The following is a 20,685-nucleotide window of genomic DNA, read 5'->3' as shown; positions in this document are numbered from 1 at the left end:
GTTTCTCTAGTGAAAGAATTCCAAAGTATGCAGATATTCCACTTTGCTGAAGAGATAAGGCTTCAGTTAATGTTTCAACATGCAAATGAAAACCCTAAAAATAAATTATTCATGAAGGTCAGATGCTTGTGTGACAGTTGCTATACCAAGCTTTTTTGAAGTCTAAGTCTGTGATGAAGCTTAGATAACTCAAACCTAACCTAACCTGAAATGATGTCTGGAAATTAAGGCTTGAAAAAAGAAAAGAATTGGTTCTCAGGCAGTGACTTTTGAAAATATAGTGCGGGTGTTTTTAAATTTTTTTTTACTTCGAACTAGCATGTAACCAAACAAACAGTTGTGTACCATCAAATTTGGAAAGGGCGTCCCTACATAAACAAGCATACAAACTCCTATTGCTGCCATGACCATAACACGAGCAGTGAGCATGTAAAGGGAAGTAACTCTGTGCTATATTGGATCGCATTGTTTTTAAGTATTAAGATATTTGTATTTTTTTTAAAAATGGAAATAAAAACGAAATATGTGTCGGACTTTATGATGATGGTGGTGCCTGAGAACCTGAGAACTTTTTTAGCCTCACGTAGAACATATATGATGACTAGCTTTCAAATGACTGATTAATTTGGTAAATTGGTTCCAGTACTGTGTAAACATTGTTTACAACTGCTGATGAATTATTTCCTAACAAACTGTGTTCGATGGTAGGTATTTTCAGAAAAGATGGGATTGGAGGCAGGCTGGAACTGCCACATCTCTCTCATGTCACATGACAACTTTAAACTTGAGGGCAACATGTCTGGGCCGGAGTCAGTCTGTCACGGCGATGTCTCGCAGCGACCCTCTCACCATTCCAGCCGCCATTCCACCGACGACCTTGGGCGTGACACAGCTGGGAATGTGACCTCCAAGGCACAGTCTGCAACCGATGCGGTATGCTCGAGAAGCTTCAGTGCTCCTAGTATCATAAACCTGGAGGAGACCCAGGTGAAGTTTGACGTGGACAACATCTCCATCAAGGAGGATCAGTGCACTGTGACCATCAAGGAGAACTCCCCTGTGGTTGTGTCAGGGGACAAGGAGCCTGATGAGGAGGAGGAAGAGGAGGAGGGAGAAGGGGAGGGGGAGTCGCAACGACTCATGTCACCGAAACGACAGCGGGGCTGGAGTTCCAGTGACGATGATGCTGAGGGAGAGACAGATTTCCAGTCTGACAGCCGCTATACCTCAAGTTACGTGACTGACAACACTGATGATAGTCTCACAGGGGCTCTGGATAATAGGGTGAGTGGCATGCATTGTTACAGAGATTATTCAGAACATTATACAGGGCTGAGAATCTTCCGTGGATCAGCAAATTTTAGTGACCACAAATTTGTTAAAATCTGATGGCTTCCCCCATAAACACCCAAAAATTATGGACCACGCTCCATTGCAAAGAAGTTTCAGCTGAAAAGGAAAATATCCATCCTCTCTCCCTGATTATAAGGATTCAACAGCAACTAATTTTGACTGTTATGTATAATCATTTCATGAAATGATGTATGGTCCTAATGTTCACTTTCATGACTTGAACAGACTAGGTTAAAGAGAGCACACAGAATGGAGAAATTCTTACACAGATGCCAAAAAGTGGTACTTAACGTAAGAAACTTTCCTCAACTTCGTTGGCAAACATTAATAGTATTTTATGTTGAATTCATGTTATTATGGAAAGCCCCCCAAATATATGGATTGTATCTGCACGATAGAGGAAGGGAGGTAACCCCAGCTTCAGAATTAGTTTTGCTGGTCCTTGAAGTGCATGATTCTTTCTTTCTTTCTTTGATTCTAAGGCCAATACCCCAAAGTTAAGTTAAACAGTAAACTATGTTTATAACGAACACACTTATAACAAACTTATGGATATAACGAACAGTTTGTTTGGTCCCGGACATTTGTTGTATATTTTTTCATATAAAATTCATGGATATTATGAACATGCTTGTAACGAAATAACAAATATAGCAAACTCACCTTGCTGTCCTGTGTTTACTCTGTTGACGATAATGTTTAAGTGTATAACGCACTGTTCATCCCTGAGCTGAGCTGAGCTGAACTCAAATCTGCCTATCAAAACATCCGTGGCCAAACGCGGCTGTTCAAAGCGACAATGAACAATTAAAGGCAATTGATTTACTCTTTAAGTACCGACACCTTTGTCCTCAAGATTTTTTATGAACAAACATAGTACATGTACACTCTTGTTGTTTATTGAGCAACATGATGTGGTGATGTGACTTGATCCAAGATGTCTGCCGGTCGAAATGTGTATAACGAACAACGGATATGATAAACTACAATAAATGGTCCCTTTGAGTTTGTTATAACCGTAGTTTACTGTACTATCATTACTTGTTAAAGAATCTGATTGGCCCAGTCACTCTCCCGTAAAACTCCATACAAGTAGGTTCGCCAGCATGTACGGATATTATTACGTCAATACGTTTGATGCGTGTCTGGTTGTCTTGTCAGTTACCATGTGAAGGTATGATGGCAGTCACAAGATAGATCTAACTGTCACAGACAAATATTTCACCAAATATAATTCTTTGTAATGTGTACTCATAGTGTTACATGTGTCGCTAGCGTTGTCTATGGTTTTTACGTGCTGATGTGTAGTGGGGCACAAACTTCTAAATTCAACTTCTAAGATCCAGTTCACCCCACAGTTGACACTTGCAAGTCATAATGCCAACCAGTATCAGGGTTAGAAACTAACAGTTTTTGTCCACTAGTCCTTATAATGATAACATATAGCAAAACCCTTAAAATGGGCCAATTTCTACTAGTCCTTAGGATACCTTTACTATTGGGCAGTTTGGGAAGGACTACAGGACTAGTGCCAATTTCTAACGCTGCAGTATGTGCATATTTTGTAGTGTTTAGTTAGAACATTTTACTTCTTCAATCAAGAATATCCGTTTTGAATGAAAAACAGATTCTGGTCTTGTTGTATCATAAAATCGAAAGAAAAGTGGATAAGTTTGGGTTAGTGTTCTCAAAAACATTTTGAACAAGGTGGTAGAAAATAGTCTTTTGGATGCCTAAAGTTGTTTATGTCTCAATCTCATTATGATCAGATATTAGTTCTCGTTAAGGCTTAACAAAAATATGAGGACATCCCATTACGGGTCACACAAATTTTGACTGACCAATGGAATGACTGACAAGAAGTCAACATTGGCCAATCAGAGGAAAGCTTTCTCATGCTTTACGGGACTAGTTTCAAACTGGCAACTACGCTTTGAAACATATTTTGAAAAATTCTCGATTAAAAATTTATAAAAGGAACAAACAAACGCTCAGGAATGGCTAATAGACGGCCTAAATTGTATGGTCTTAGTCATAAAGCTCAACACTGCTTTATCATTATAAGGAAAAGTGTGCATTATAAACAAGAAAACATGGTATCTGTACTGTCTTTCTTCACTTGATGCAGGCAAAGCTACCGAGAGGTATTGAGAATATCCGCCCCCACCTGGCCAGCACCGACAACGTCCCCCTCCTGGTCAACCTCTTCACGGACTGCACACCTGAAGGTAGGGAAAGTGAGCTGATAGCTTTCCAGGAGTAGGGAGTGAGTGAGTCAGTGAGCAAGTCAGTGATTGAGTTTGATCAAATGCTGCATTGAACTGTATTTTTAGTTGTGTCACAGGGTTCTGGTTTTGTGTGGTTGGTAAGTCTGACATGATGCAAGTTTTAGACTTTTATCACTTTGTTGAAACCCATGAGCTCTGATATGGTGGTTACTAACCAGTGATCATTATTTGGGAAAATCCGTGTCACTGGAATAATGGCATGCCTAAGGGACATAACTCTGTGGATAAAGTATGAGAGGGGAGAAATAATGTGAGCTAGATATTTCTTCTCACTGGATTAATACTGAAGTCTCTAATGCAATTTTTTTTATGACAGCAACCCAGGAAATGATGAAGATCATGCAGGAGAATGGGGAGGTGGTGCTGTGTATGGGCAGCTGTGCCAACATCCAGAACACTCCTCTCTTCCTGCAGGCAGATTGTAGGTGAGTACAGGTGTGGTGGGGAGATTGTAGGTGAGTACAGGTGTGGTGGGGAGATTGTAGGTGAGTACAGGTATATTAGGGAGATTGTAGGTGAGTACAGGTATATTAGGGAGATTGTAGGTGAGTACAGGTGTGGTGGGGAGATTGTAGGTGAGTACACAGGTATACTGGGGACATTTAGGTGAGTACACTGGTGTACTGGGGATATTGTAGGTGAGTACACAGGTGTACAGGGGGAGTTTGTTTCCTTAGTACAGGTGTAATGGGGAGATTGTAGGTGAGTACACAGGTGTGGTGGGGAGATTGTAGGTGAATACAGGTATACTGGGGAGATTGTAGGTAAGTACACAGGTGTACTGGGGAGATTGTAGGTGAGTACAGGTGTGTTAGGGTGATTGTAGGTGAGTACACAGGTATACTGGGTGAGATTGTAGGTGAGTACACAGGTATACTGGGGACATTTAGATGAGTACACTGGTGTACTGGGGGAGTTTGTTTCCTTAGTACAGGTGTACTGGGGACATTTAGGTGAATACAGGTGTACTGGGGGAGATTGTAGGTGAGTACACTGGTGTACTGGGGAGATTGTAGGTGAGTACACAGGTGTACTGGGAACATCTAGCTGAATACAAGTGTACTGGGGGAGATTGTAGGTGAGTACACTGGTGTACTGGGAGAGTTTGTTTCCTGAATACACTGGTGCACTGGGGAGATTGTAGGTGAGTACACAGGTGTACTGGGGAAGTTTGTTTCCTTAGTACAGGTGTACTGGGGAGATTGTAGGTGAGTACACAGGTGTACTGGGGGAGATTGTAGGTGAGTACACAGATGTACTGGGGGAGTTTGTTCCCTGAGTACAGGTGTACTGGGGAGATGTAGGTGAGTACACAGGTGTACTGGGGAGATTGTAGGTGAGTACACAGGTGTACTGGGGAGTTTGTTTCCTTAGTAAAGATGTACTGGGGAGATTGTAGGTGAGTACACAGGTGTACTGGGGAGATTGTAGGTGAGTACACAGGTGTACTGGGGGAGTTTGTTCCCTGAGTACAGGTGTACTGGGGAGATGTAGGTGAGTACACAGGTGTACTGGGGAGATTGTAGGTGAGTACACAGGTGTACTGGGGAGATTGTAGGTGAGTACACAGGTGTACTGGGGAAGTTTGTTTCCTTAGTACAGGTGTACTGGGGAGATTGTAGGTGAGTACACAGGTGTACTGGGGAGATTGTAGGTGAGTACACAGGTGTACTGGGGAGATGTAGGTGAGTACACAGGTGTACTGGGGAGATTGTAGGTGAGTACACAGGTGTACTGGGGAGTTTGTTTCCTTAGTAAAGATGTACTGGGGAGATTGTAGGTGAGTACACAGGTGTACTGGGGAGATTGTAGGTGAGTACACAGGTGTACTGGGGGAGTTTGTTCCCTGAGTACAGGTGTACTGGGGAGATGTAGGTGAGTACACAGGTGTACTGGGGAGATTGTAGGTGAGTACACAGGTGTACTGGGGAGATTGTAGGTGAGTACACAGGTGTACTGGGGAGATTGTAGGTGAGTACACAGGTGTACTGGGGGAGTTTGTTCCCTGAGTACAGGTATACTGGGGGAGATTGAAGGTGAAATTATTTTGAAAGCTTTATTAAATTCCTCTCACTCATTTATTGATATGAGTCAATATGCATTGTGATCACTTCCAACATAATGATATTATAGTGAAAACTTCTGTTGTTCATTTGCAGTTTCTCCCTTGAGCCTCTGTACCCCCAAGTGTGTGCCAAGCAGCGGGTGATGGTAGAACCATGGGATGAGGACAAGCCAACCCCCATGCAGATAGCAAGTGCCCTGATCAGCATGCCCTGTCCCCTGTCCTTCAGGAGGGATGACAATGTCAGTCTAGTACAACTCATTGCAGAGGTAGGTAACAACCACACCTGAGCTCATGATCCGTCACAACCCACCTGTGTTAATGATCCATCACAACCCACCTGTGTTAATGATCCATCACAACCCACCTGTGTTAATTATCCATCACAACCACACCTGAGCTCATGATCCATCACAACCACACCTGAGCTCATGATCCATCACAACCCACCTGTGCTCATGATCCATCACAACCCACCTGAGCTCATGATCCATCACTACCCACCTGTGCTCATGATCCATCTCAGCCACACCTGAGCTAATTATCCATCACAACCCACCTGTGCTAATGATCCATCTCAACCACACCTGAGATAATTATCCATCACAACCCACCTGTGTTAATGATCCATCACTACCCACCTGTGCTCATGATCCATCACAACCCACCTGTGCTAATGATCCATCTCAACTCACCTGTGCTCATGATCCATCTCAACCTCACCTGAGCTAATGATCCATCATAACCCACCTGTGTTAATGATCCATCACAACCCACCTGTGTTAATGAACCATCACAACCCACCTGTGTTAATGATCCATCACAACCACACCTGAGCTCATGATCCATCACAACCACACCTGAGCTCATGATCCATCACAACCACACCTGAGCTCATGATCCATCACAACCACACCTGAGCTCATGATCCATCACTACCCACCTGTGCTCATGATCCATCTCAACCTCACCTGAGCTAATTATCCATCACAACCCACCTGTGTTAATGATCCATCACAACCCACCTGTGTTAATGAACCATCACAACCCACCTGTGTTAATGATCCATCACAACCACACCTGAGCTCATGATCCATCACAACCACACCTGAGCTCATGATCCATCACAACCACACCTGAGCTCATGATCCATCACAACCACACCTGAGCTCATGATCCATCACTACCCACCTGTGCTCATGATCCATCTCAACCACACCTGAGCTAATTATCCATCACAACCCACCTGTGCTAATGATCCATCTCAACTCACCTGTGCTCATGATCCATCTCAACCTCACCTGAGCTAATGATCCATCATAACCCACCTGTGTTAATGATCCATCACTACCCACCTGTGCTCATGATCCATCTCAACCACACCTGAGCTAATTATCCATCACAACCCACCTGTGTTAATGATCCATCACTACCCACCTGTGCTCATGATCCATCTCAACCACACCTGAGCTAATTATCCATCACAACCCACCTGTGCTAATGATCCATCTCAACTCACCTGTGCTCATGATCCATCTCAACCTCAGGTGAGCTAATGATCCATCACAAGTTACCTGTGCTAATCATCCATCACTACCCACCTGTGCTAATGATCCATCTCAACTCAACTGTGCTCATGATCCATCTCAACCTCACCTGAGCTAATGATCCATCACAACCCACATGTGCTAATCATCCATCTCAATCACACCTGAGCTAATGACCTATCACAACTTACCTGTGCTAATCATCCATCACACCAGAGATCATGTTCCATCTACAAGTGGTATCGTTTTACACTTTCTTTTCATATTGCCAGCATTTTGTGAGGTGACTGAAATGTTGTTAAAAGTCACATTGGAGCCTCTCCCTCAGCAATGTTGATAACACAGTGTGTGTATTTCAGGCCCGTCACTTCACCCAGGCAATGAGGAACTGTTTCTACCTGATGTTGTGTTTCCACCTGTCACTGACCCTGACCCAGGTGCTGGCCAGCATACTGCTGCTGCCCCCCACGCTGGACACCCGCCACCTGCTGTGGCTCCTCCTGGTAGTCATCCCACTCCTCAGCCTTACCCTCATGGGCAACCCCGTTGACCCCCGCATCATGACTGTGGCCACTCGCAAGAACAAGGACCATGTCAACGGAGAGGTCAGTCATGTCTTCCTTCCTCCTTTCTTTCCGCAATACAGTTAATAATGTGTTTTCACATGATGAATTCGATGTTTGTGTAGAGCTTTGACCACATGTTTCGGCAAGAATGCAGTTTACCTCAAGTTTTTCCAATGCCTTTTTTTGTCACTTCACTAAAATAACAGCAGGTAAATATGATTTTTTATTACCAAAGTTATACTAAATATGCTTGTTGAAATGTGGCCCCGATTGATGTCATTAGTAAGGCTGTCACACATCGTTATGGAACTTCTATTTTCGTGTACTTTTTTCGATGTTGACGTCCAATTTCTTTTATGTTTATGGATTGCTTTGATATTCAAGTTCGTGGTGTAATCATATTAGCCGTTTAAGTGCAAGCAGAATGATTTCTTCTGCTTGGTTTGTGCTTTATCGCCCTTCTTTTCAAATAGTGATACTGTCATATGTGGCAATAGCCCTATTTTTCACATAGTGATGGAGTCATATGCGGCAATATTACTATCATCAATGCATGTGTACCGTGTTTCATGTATGACTAGGCCTTTGACCTCACCCCATGCTTTTTTTAATATTTAATACCTCTGAACCAAATAATTAAAAAAAAGGGCAAATTATAATACTTTCTTAGAAAGCTTGAACATTGAACTGAACGGGCATGGGGTCAAGATATACCAAGGAATTTCGACCGTCCATCCATAGAATTCTGTCCGTCCTTCTGATTATATTTTGTGTGTGCAACCTATAACTTGAAAACTATTGAATTGATTCTTTTCAAACTTGGTGAACCTTTTCTATGGCAATAAGAGAAGTGCAGTGCGAAGTTTGTTTTAGTAAAAAAATACATTTTTAAACATTTGTGCGACCTAAAACTTGAAAAAATACTTAATGGATTCGTTTCAAATTAAGGGAATAGTTTCCATACTAATAACAGGGGTAGAGTGCAAAGTTTAAATTTGATATATGTATTTTCTGAAAGTTTTGAATTTAGAATCATTGTTTTGCTTCAGCATTTGAGCGACCCATAACTTGGAAACTGCTTTATGTATTCTTTTACAATTGGGGGTACAGTTTTTATAACAAAAGGAGAGTTGCTGTGCAAAGAGGTGTATTTTCTGAAAAAATAAGTTTTTTTCATGTTTTGAACTTAGACGAGGCAAGGTCGGGGGTATAAGTGAGTCCTGCACACTTTTTGCTTGTTTCGTGCTTATTGCTGTGAAATTTCTAACTATAAAAATTTCAATTCCACTCAAACCCTAGACATTTTTGGCTTACATTATGCAACATCAGTGAAATATTGAAAGCAAGGGAATAGGAATTTGTTTTTTGGTTCCAGATGCTTGGGCAGTATATTGTGCAGTTTAGCCTGAGGTTCCTGCCATCTGTGATAGTCCCCCTGCTGTGCTACGGCCTGACCCTGAACTCCTTCTGTCATACGACCCCCAACGTCCCATGTGCTGTCTATACATTCAGGTAGGTACTGTGTCCTCCCGGTACTTGTCTAGACATAGGACCCCCAACGTCACAAGTACTGTTGTACATTCAGACAGGTGCTGGGTCCTGCAGGTACTTGTCTAGACATAGGACCACCACAGTCACATGTGCTGTTATACATTCAGACAGGTGCTGGGTCCTGCAGATACTTGTCTAGACATAGGACCACCACTGTCACATGTGCTGTTATACATTCAGACAGGTGCTGGGTCCTGCAGGCACTTGTCTAGACAAAGGACCACCACAGTGGTCTTCTTCAGATACATCAAGTTTGTCTACTGATCTGATATGTGTCTCTATTACATTACAAGCTTCGGGTCTAGTTCTGTATATTTTTATCTCTGTGTGATTATGTCAGATGTAGCCTTGAGGAACAAAACTAATCTAATGAAAAATTAGGTGATAGAAAAACAAAGTGTGTGGGTGGTCATCCTGTTTATATCCTGCAAATTAGAATTGTGCCCTGAAGCTGTTGGGAAGTGATGATTTCCTGATTGCTGGGAGCCCAGGAAAAATTAATTTCTTTTCCAGGCATAAACCTGGCTGGTACCTTAGATAACCACTCCTTCTGTTCTCAAACTCTGAAGACATGCATAATTTGACTATTGTATGACAATTTTTGAATGATTGTTAAACCATTTACATGTAACGTGCTTCATTTGTTTCAGTGATGGAGGAAATCAGACTGTTTTTCACAACTGGTATGATAAATACTCAGGAGGGATAATCCTTGCTCAAAATATACTTCTCTTCCTGCTGGTATTTTACTTTGGTGAGTATAGGATTCCTTCATGGACATCTTGTTGATGCAGCAGGGATGCATATCACCTCCTCAGCATGCCACCTGTGGAGAGAATAGCTCTTCAGCAACCCATGCTTGCCGTAAAAGGCGACTATGCTTCTCGTAAGAGGCGACTAACAGGATCGGGTGGTCAAGCTCGCTGTCTTGGTTGATGCATGCCATCGTATCCCAATTGCGTGGATCGATGCTGATGATGTCAGTCACTGGATTGTCTGGTCATACTCGATTATATACAGACCGCCGTCATATAGCATGAATATTGCTGAAGCAGATGTTCGGCCATAATCTGCAGCTTATGTCAGTAATAATTCCCAAATTCATTATGTTTATGAAGTTTTAACTAATGTAATGGCTTTGTTGAGGTGACTTGTTCACTGACAACAGGAAGAAAGTGTTTTGCATGATTGCACTGAGTACTATGTTAGAATTACAAGTCAAAATACCTCAGAATTTAAGAAACTATAAACTAAATTGGACAAAATAACGTTTTCTTCCCAATTTGCCTGCCAGAATTCTAGACAAATCCATGTAATGATTGTGATGTCACATTAACAAGGAGATGAGATCCATCGGATGTATCTTTATTCTGTTTAATGTAAGGCTGTTTGATTAATATTTTTTTGGAAGTTAGGCTGAACAGATTATAAACCATGCCATTGCTACAATACCACAAGTAAACCATTCCATCATGACAATATGACAAGTTAACCATTCCATCGCCACAATACCACATTTAAGCCATTCCATCATGACAATACAAGTAAACCATTCCATCATGACAATACGACAAGTAAACCATTCCATCGCCGCAATACCACAAGTAAACCATTCCATCATGACAATACGACAAGTAAACCATTCCATCGCCACAATACCACAAGTAAACCGATCCATCGCCACAATACCACAAGTAAACCGTATAAAGAGTATTAAAACATTCATTCCCGTCATGATTGTTGATCAGCTTCAGTACATGTAGATGGGTTGGGTTTGTGTTACTTGTGAATGAGCCTGTGCCCCGGTTGTGTTTCAGCCTGCATATCAATGAGCTTCGTCCACTGGTCAGATCATCTCTGGAAGAAGCTTCCATTTACAAATAAACTGTGGTCAATAGTTACACCCACACTGTAAGTATGCATTCCATTTTACTGTCTAGTCTGGTACGGTTGTTTCTTCAGATTCTCCAATGGAGCTCAGCATTAATTGTCACAAATCCCGATGAAAGGGACCTTTTGACCACACAGTGACAGGGACCTCATGTCCACGTTTTTGCATCTTCCTGAGGCAAGAGTGTTAACTGACTACAAAAGTCCAGTTTCCACCCTTGCCGAACTAGGCTGGTATTATGGAGTTACATTTTGTCTGGACTAACGAGTCTATGCATAGTCCAATCAAAATCGTGCACCGAAATCGAAATCCGGTTCGTAAACTGTTGTGTAGATTTTGATCGATTGCAGGATTTGCAAAGCAGGTGCACCGCCAACTCGTCAGCAGATATTTTCCAAAATTCTTTCATGTTTTTAATGAAAATCCAGTTTGTTAACTGTCATGCAGATTTCTAAATCTCTTATGTTTTTACTGAAAGTGCACATGATTTGATGCACTTCACGATGTAAGATTCGTTTTATCACAATATAGATCTTGATTATCAATCAGATCGTCCTGACTGGGCGCCACCATTTTGTGTGAAGCAAACACAAGTAATACGAGAGGTGGAATCTGATTGGTCCATAGGAGAGGCTTAGAAGGGACATAACTGGTAATAGCCACTGGTGGTGCTATGATCGAGCTCAGTAATTCCAGCCTAGTTCGGCAAGGGTGGAAACTGGACTTTTACAGTCAGTTTACTCCTGTCTTCGGAAGATGCGTTTTTGAGGACATTTAGAAAGTATGGTCCCAACAACTCATCAGAGCTGACTATTGGTGATCGGTGGCTCGGTGTTCGAAACTTAACCATGGTCCTTGTCACAACCAAAATGTTAAAATTGAAAATTATTTTAGTCTCCCAAATTAAATGCCATTGGAGCAAAAATAACCGTAAGGAGCTCAGGAACCCCTTTAATTATGAACACTGGTGGTTACAATGTGTGACTTGTTTGATCCTGTGCCAGGTTACCTCATTGGTGGGGATGTGGGCTCATGGCATGGATATTACTGATCCAGACACAATACTGAGCTGCCCTTTGAAACTGGACTGCTTTAAGGTGTTCTTGGAATTTGACTGCAGCTGCTGCCACCAGTGATTTTCTCTGTTGTCTACTACCCAATTATTATTGACATTGGAGATTATTCTAACATAGGTGTCTTCCAAATGGCCCTAGGGTAATCCACCTTCTCATGGGTGAGTGAGTGAGTGAGTATGGTTTTTACGCCGCTTTTAGCAGTATTCCAGCAATATATCAAGGCAAGGGACACCAGAAATGGGCTTCACACATTGTACCCATTTCCGGATTTGAACCCAGGTCTTCGGTGTGACCTTCTCATGGATGAAGTACTACTTTGAAATGGTTTTGGGTGACATTAGTCAAAGGGCAAGGTCAGCATTAAAGTTCAATGGTCAAATCAATGTCGGTTTCTGCGGCATCTTTACCTCTACAGACATGGAACTATGATATGTTACCATGTATCTTGACAAAACTTACAACATCAAGTGTCAGTTGTGTTTATGTCAAAAGTCAAGGTCATCTTCGAGGTAACTGTGAAAAGTATTTTTATCATTCTTTCTCTTGAATATTGAGCAAAGATTATTGACGTTAGAGGATTTCCTACAATGGAGATATTCCACATGTATCTTGGTACATGCTGAGAAAATCAAAGGTCAAGGTCATGTGATAGAAAAATCTCCTTTAAAAGTTTGTGGTTTCTCTATCTCAAAACATTCATGTATTTATGGTGTATTAACTTGATGTATTCCTTCTCAAAGATGGGGCACTGCTTTGAAAAGGTTTTGATCGAAAAAGGTAAAAGGACACATGGTTAGACCATTGTCAGTTTCTGAGGCATGGTTTCCTCTATAGGCGTAAAACTTTTTATTTGTGTATTTGTTTGTTTGTTGTCCACTCGAGTAATAATCAAGTCTGGACCAGACAATCGCATTTGTGCCAAGGTCATATTTGAAGTTTAAGGCGAATCATGGTTCTATGATGTTGCATTTTTACTTGTACAGTCGACCCGTGAAGATCTGGGATAGAATAGATCTTCAGCAACCCATGCTTGTTGTTTTAGGTGACTAACGGGATCGGGTGGTCAGGTTCACAGACTTGTTTGATACATGTCAATGTATCCCAATTGCATGGATCAGTGCTCATGATGTCAATCACTGCATTGTCTGGTCCAGACTCGAATTGCTTACAGACCGCCGTCATGTAGCTGGAATGTTGCTAAGTGCGACGATAAACAACAAACAAAACTTGGGTATTTGTTGGATCTCTAGTAGTTCTCAATATACACTCAATCTACTCTTCGAAAGTGGCTGTCTGTAGGACTGATTCTGAATTGGTGTAGTAGATTCTGAACATGATTCTTCTTTCAGATTACTGGCCCAGATAGTATATTTTGTGGGTGATGTCACAGTGCAATCTCGGAGTGCGGTCAACACTTTGTCACTGTCCAGTGTTCACCCTGCTGTGTGGGCACTGGGGATAGGCTGGCCAGTTGTTATTGTCACTATCAATGAACTAGTCAAGAGAAGGGAGATCAAGTAAGTCAGCCGTGTACAGTAATATGGGAGATATAATTCCTCCTGTACCCCATCCTTGTTTAATAAGGCTTAAAAAAATAAAAGAATTGGTAGTCAGGCAATATATTTCATGGGGAAAATGTTCAACATGGGGAAATTTTATTTTTTTGAAAATGGAAATAAAAACAAAACGTGCGGCAGACTTAATGATGATGTGGGCGGTGCCTGAGAACCTAGACTATTATTTTTTTAAGCCTTAGGGAAGCTGTTTTGTGACGTTTCTGACCCAGGCAAGCTCCTTACAATATGTGCTGCCCCCGAGGCAAAGTTCCCCTCTGTGATGGGTGGCCACTACTGTGCTTAGAGTTGGAGCTCGCTACAGCGACTGACCAATATGTTCACAGACAATTGATGACTGTTATGACGCCGAATACTCTTACCCCAGCTAAATTATTTTCTTTGTCAATTTGAAATTCTGTTCCATTTCAGCTATCATGTAATTGGTATAGTAAGAATGTTAGGGGGAAGTTTTCTATTAGTCTGCAATCTCGACCCAATCTGATTAAACAAATGCGAAGGTAAATTCATCTGGGAAATCTGGGCAGGCATAAACCTTTTAAAATTCACTATAATGGCATTCCTCAAGACATAAACAGAAAGAGTTCCGTGAAGATTCAGGGTTAGAATTGGTCTTCAGCAACCCATGCTTGTCATAAGAGGCGACCACCAGGATCGGGTGGTGAGGTTTGCTGAATTGGTTGATGCATGTCATCGTATCCCATTTGAGTGGATCAATGCTCATGATGTCAATCACTGATTTGTCTGCTCCAGACTCGATTGTTTACAGACTGCCGTTATAAAGCTGGAATATTGCGGCATTAAATAACTAACATACAAACATAAACAAAAATAAAAAAGAGACTACCTTTGGGGTGAGAGGGAAAATTTCCAGATTCATGTAATGGCCATGACCACATGCACTGACAGCGATGTTACCAAGACTGTGACAAAGGTGTTAAGATCTGGGAAGGACCTTGTGATCCACAGAACGAAGGGACATAACTCATGGGTTTCACCAAAGTGACACTTTTTACTTATCCTGATCAAAGTGGCATTGAGTTCCTGTATTGATTACTGAAACAGTAGAATAAATGACCTGTGAATAGCTCTTCAGGAACCCATGCTTGCCGTAAAAGGCGACTATGCTTGTCGTAAGAGATGACTAGCTGGATCAGGTGATCAGGCTTTCCGACTTGGTTGATGCATGTCATCGTATTCCATTTGTATGGATCAATGCTCATGATGTCAATTACTGTATTGTCTGGTCCAGCCTCGAGTGTTTACAGACCGCAGTCATATAGCTGGAATATGGCTGAGTACGGCGTTTAGCAACAAAGTAGATCAATAGCCTCATCAAGTCAGCTCACTCAGTTCAGATATGAGCGGTGCCAAGGTGCCCTCTTGAGCTGTATATCTCTGTAACAAATGGTCACTGTTTGACTGTCCCAGTTGATGTTCTGCACATGTTTGGGTTATTTAAGAATACATTTTATTTTTCAGATTGGCAGTGCGGCATCAGAAAAGAGCACGGTTAGATTTTGGAACCAAATTAGGAATGAATTCTCCATTTTGATGCAGCTGTATAGGATGCCTTTCTTCTGTGACCACAAACTGCCAAACATCTTTCACTTCTTGTCATTCTGTGTGATGGATTTATTGATGAACAGTATTTATTGTCAACTATTTACACTTTTTATGCATTGTATTTTTTAAGTTTCATTGAAGAATGGGGATAGCTTTGATAACACTCTGTTACAGGCTTTCTTAGTTGTTTGTAATTTTGGACTTATATATTTTCATTTAGATGATATTCAATTTTAGACGTACCTGTACCTTACATGCCTCGTATATGGAAATGTCTCATTCACCAGCACTAATCAAAGGCAAATAAAATCATTTGGTAACGTATGTGTATGTGAAATATCTGTGTTACCATCGTATGCTTTTGACAACATATATTTTATATGATAATACGTTCATTTGGTGTAATTTGATTCTTAGTTTGAAGAACAAGAAAATGATTGCATTTCTTTTAAAGACCATTATTATGATCATCAAGCAAAAGAAGTAATATCTGTTTTATTGAAAAGAATGTGAACGCATTTTTCATTGATATGACACAACATTAATTACTTCTATTTTGTTCTTCATTTTCCATGTTTTTTTCACATACTGACTTGATCATGTACAGCTTGTGAGTGTGGGGCTGTTTTTGGTACCCCACTTGTAGTGTGTAAGCACTTGTGTAGACCAGCAACTACTGTACTTGTGTCTACAGGTTTTGACCTAGACCTGCTCAGTTGACAATATTCAGCCCTAATTCTGTAGCCAATGGCAGTAAAAAATCCCAAATTGGAACTACAAACTTCCCACATCCTGTAGTTAAGGTTGAAACCAGTGTCTTGGCTTTTTCCAGTTGACTTGTGTTTCTTGGATAACATGACCAACAGATGGATCGAAAAGGCGTTTGTGCTTAGTTTTGCACTATTACATTAAGTGCAATTGTTAACTACCTCCTAATTTGAGAAAATACACACTTTAAAAAACCTCCCGGTTTTGAAAATAATTGTGACTTTTTCCCAGTTTACCTGGCAAGGGCACTTAGTTTGGAATACTCGATACATCACAGGTCTTATACACGCCCACCATTGTGGGGTACACGTTTTAGATATCTGGTGTATGATGTGCCATCAAAAATTGCAGTACGAACTCCACTGACTTACAATAGCGAAATGGCCACATCACAGACTTGTTAATAAATCATGGCATTTATAAAAAATATTTATTCATTCTTTGATAACTAAGGTTGGTTTTAAGGTGCCAATGATAATAATATGATTGTTATTGCTGAAAATAATGGTTTGTGTGGTTTTTTTCTGCCCAGTTCACATACTTCAATCAATGTTAATATGTGCAATATTGAAGAAATTATGAATATTTTTAATGAATTTGAATAAAACTTTTGTCTAGAAATCCACTGAGCACTTTTGATACTAACTAGTGTAGTGTGTAGTGACAGGACTAACTGACATACTCCACTATGAACCTGTTGAGGTATGTTATGGCCACCGTTTCATGCTGCTGCTTAACCTCTCGGTAAAATCAATGAAAACTGCCCCCACTGCACAGCTGTATTTTTGAGGAGAAAAATGTGTATTGTTATTCAGCTATCAGTAGTTAGTAGTAATGAGCTAGATAGCCTGTGTAGAGAAGACTCCCATTAAGTCAGAACATTTCTTTAAGGACATAACAGTACATTTTTAAACTTTAAGATAAAAAAAGTTTATCTTATACTACTCAAAAGAAGTTAAGGATCTCCTGATTCTGTCATATTACTACAGTTCATCAGTCCGTGATGGCATGCCAGATTAACGATATTAATATGAAAGATCAGGTGCTCCTTAACTTCTTTTGAGTGGGATTGATTACCTTTGTGACCCGATGAGGTTACAGACAGTGACATGGCTGTAATATTACTGATTGTGCTGACAACAACCTCACACTTTCTCAAATCAATAGCTAATTTAGGACAAGCTATCAATGGAATTTCTATCTATGTTTAAATAGGATTTTTTTTTATATTATGAGGAAGACAATGTTACGGAGTATAGGCGTACTTGAATGACCACCTGATGAAGGAGTAAGCATATACTCTGAAACGTTGTGTTCCTCATAATAGAGAAGTTGGCATCCATAAATTCTCTTCCTTATGTGTATCACTTCTAAATGCTTTTCAAAGATTTTAATTTTGTTGTGAACTGATGTAGATGAGTAGCAGCATGTAATGAGGATGTATGTTCTATGTAGATGTGAAATGGGTATCTCCCCCTGTCCTGCTTCAGATCCGAGTGTTGGTACCCTGGATGGCATCGTTCTCCTATCATTGATGCCTTGAGAATTTACATTAATGATACTGATCAGGATACACCTACCAATGTATCAGCTCAAGGTTTGAGGCTGTATCGATTTTTTTAAAAAGAAATAGTAATAGCTTTGCAGCAACCCAGACTACCATGACTACTCAGGCTAGTATTATCTTTCTGCATGTCACAACAGAAGATGCCAAATCCGGTCTTTTGACTCATTAGAAGTCGCTAGAACATGAATACATGACACTTTTGTTTGTGGATAACAACTTCTTTGTTCTTTGTAACGACGTTTCAGGGCTACTTCTTGCATGACGAATGTGCCTGGAGACATTGTTGAAAAGTTATGTGTCTAATTATCATCCCAGTGAAACACAAACTGGTTGACAGAAACAGTCTCTAGTTAGCCAGGCCACATAGTAAACGTAGAATTTCATGCAAAACAACAGAAATTAAGCAATTTGATAAATGTAATGTAATGTGACTCAAATTTTGATCTATGTATTTTGACAGCCAGGTTGGTGTCTCTGACTTATGGGAATCCACTGATAGGTTTTTATGATTCATATTCTGATATATTCTCCAATACAATGCTCACATGTACTGTACTTTCAAAGATTGATATATTTCTGAGTGACAATGAACACATTCTACATTTTCATATTACGTGTTGTGCTTATTTTTTGAAGATATTGACATACCAGTGTGAAGATTTTTATCCAATATGATGTTTGTATACCGGTAATTCCTCAATATTGTCACATTGTTCTGATTCCTTCACTGAGTACCCTGTGCCTTGTGTACCTCCTGTTGTTGTAGGCTACTGTGTGTATCTTCCCGAGGCAAGGATGTTAACTGACTGTAAAAGTCCAGTTTCCACCCTTGCCGAACTAGGCTTGAATTCCTGGCCTCGATCGTTGTGCCACCTGTGGCTATTATGAGTTATCTCCCTTCCATGCCTATCCTATGGACCAGTCAGATTCCACCTCTCGTATCACTTGCATTTGCTTCAAACAAAATGGCTGCACCCAGTCAAGATGATCTGATCGATAATCAAGATCTATATTGTGATAAAACGAGTCTTACATCGTGAAGTGCATCAAATCACATGCACTTTGAGTAAAAAAGAGATTTAGAAAATATCTGTTGACAACGAGTTGGCGGTGCACATCCTTTGCAAATCCTGCAATCAACCTAAATCTGCATGTCAGTTAACAAATTGGATTTTGATTTTGTTGCGCGATTTTGATTGGACTATACACTGACTCTTTAGTCCGGTCAAAATGTAACTCCATGATACCAGCCTAGTTCGGCAAGGGTGGAAACTCGACCTTGATAGTTAGTTAACTCACTTGCCTTGGGAAGATGACTGTTTGTGTCTTTCTGTCTATGGCTGAAGCAAAAACTCCCTATAATGGGATATGCTTCATTCTGTCCTGACAGCAGTAATTTCATATTTCCTCCCATTTGGATTCTGGTGCGCTAGCAACCTATGCTTGTAAGTGGCGGATTAATGAATAGGGTTGTCAGGCTTGGTGACTTGGATGAATGCGTGTCAAGGTACCAAGGTGTGAATTGTTGTTCATAATATCAATCACCTGTTTGTCCTGACTTGATTGTCCTGACAGGCTGCTGTCATTGGGCTGGATTATTGCTGGGTGTGGAGTTATACAAAAAAACAAACAACAGGTTTTAGTTGTCTGGTCCACATCCAGTGAATTGGTACTTTTTGATATTTTGGTTTGTCATATCAACTCTATGATAGTCTTATCACGTATTTGTGTAGTTTTTTGAACAACTTGGAAATGTGAATCAAAAAGTAATTTTTATAAATGAGCTTTTGTTTTCATATTGAATCTCAAAATTAGAATATAGTCATCATTTTTAATCCAAAGTTGTATTGTGATATGTAGTGTATTGTGAACCAAGTATCCCAGTAGCTATTGTAGTAGGACTCCAGTGTATTGGTTGATCCTTAGTGATGTTATACATGATAGAAAAATATGTATATTACAGTAAACTACTTTTAAAACGAACACGCTTATAACGAACTATTATTTTAGTCCCGCCATCTGCTGTATATAGATACACTTATATCAAATTACGGTTATAACGAGCTAAAATTAGTGGTCCCTTTGAGTTTGTTATAACCATAGATTTCTGTCTGTTCCAATTTCTGAAATGAACCTTTACACCATAACATTCTACGTTGGAACCTGTTAATGTAATGTTAGTTAACCTAGTCACTTTCATCAGGGTGATTTAATTTGAAAACACTTTTGAGTTTGTGAAACTTCAAGAAGAAATGCTATGGCAATTTAAGAGAGAGAATTGGTTCTCAGACAGGGTGTTATTGAGAATTGATCAGCATTTTCAGTTTTGTGGCCACAACAGCAGAAATATAATTATAACTTCACTGGAGGACGTCAGAACATTACTGTTGTTTTGATGTATGGTACAGGTGGCCACCTTGTCTCATTGAATGTGGAAAGGAGTGTTACGTGTATGCAGAGATACCATCCATTATGATTTTGGCATAAAAGTTATGATTTTGAGCCTCAAATTACTCTATTACACTTGTCCTCCCCCAAATTACAGTTATTTACAATGTGTTTCACAAATTGTTTACATGCTTGAAATATCACGGAGAACAAATTGTTAATGCAACTGACATGAAGCAGAGACTATGTTGAATAATGAAAGCTATGCTTCCAGTTCACAAAGTGTTAAAATATCCATTACTCTGTGATACGAAGTTTGTTGTTCACAAGTCATTTTATTGATAAATATGGGGCGGTCGGGTAGCCTAGTGGTTAAAGCGTTCGCTCGTCGCGCCGAAGACCCTGGTTCGATTCCCGACATGGGTACAAGGTGTGAAGCTCATTTCTGGTGTCCCCCGGCGTGATATTGCTGTAGTATTGCTAAA

General features: G+C 40.5%; 1 protein-coding gene across 1 annotated transcript in view; it reads left to right on the top strand.

Annotated features, from left to right (window-relative positions):
* The window catches only part of LOC139469336 (transmembrane protein 94-like), a 70,460-nt gene extending 53,022 nt beyond the window's left edge, over nucleotides 1-17,438 (top strand). The window contains exons 20-30 of the mRNA XM_071251477.1: nucleotides 709-1,284; nucleotides 1,579-1,644; nucleotides 3,482-3,581; nucleotides 3,958-4,066; nucleotides 5,801-5,975; nucleotides 7,613-7,858; nucleotides 9,195-9,331; nucleotides 10,021-10,124; nucleotides 11,188-11,281; nucleotides 13,687-13,854; nucleotides 15,394-17,438. Of these exons, the coding sequence (XP_071107578.1) occupies nucleotides 709-1,284; nucleotides 1,579-1,644; nucleotides 3,482-3,581; nucleotides 3,958-4,066; nucleotides 5,801-5,975; nucleotides 7,613-7,858; nucleotides 9,195-9,331; nucleotides 10,021-10,124; nucleotides 11,188-11,281; nucleotides 13,687-13,854; nucleotides 15,394-15,466 (1,848 nt within the window). The 3' untranslated portion in view covers nucleotides 15,467-17,438. The remainder of the gene's footprint in view (nucleotides 1-708; nucleotides 1,285-1,578; nucleotides 1,645-3,481; nucleotides 3,582-3,957; nucleotides 4,067-5,800; nucleotides 5,976-7,612; nucleotides 7,859-9,194; nucleotides 9,332-10,020; nucleotides 10,125-11,187; nucleotides 11,282-13,686; nucleotides 13,855-15,393) is intronic.
* Nucleotides 17,439-20,685: the final 3,247 nt, after the last annotated feature.

Source organism: Haliotis cracherodii, unplaced genomic scaffold (assembly GCF_022045235.1).
Source record: "Haliotis cracherodii isolate W230 unplaced genomic scaffold, xgHalCrac1.p SCAF_2, whole genome shotgun sequence".
Lineage (NCBI taxonomy): Eukaryota > Metazoa > Mollusca > Gastropoda > Lepetellida > Haliotidae > Haliotis > Haliotis cracherodii.
Note: the sequence above shows the minus strand (reverse complement) of the source record. Positions and strands in the feature narration are given on the sequence as shown.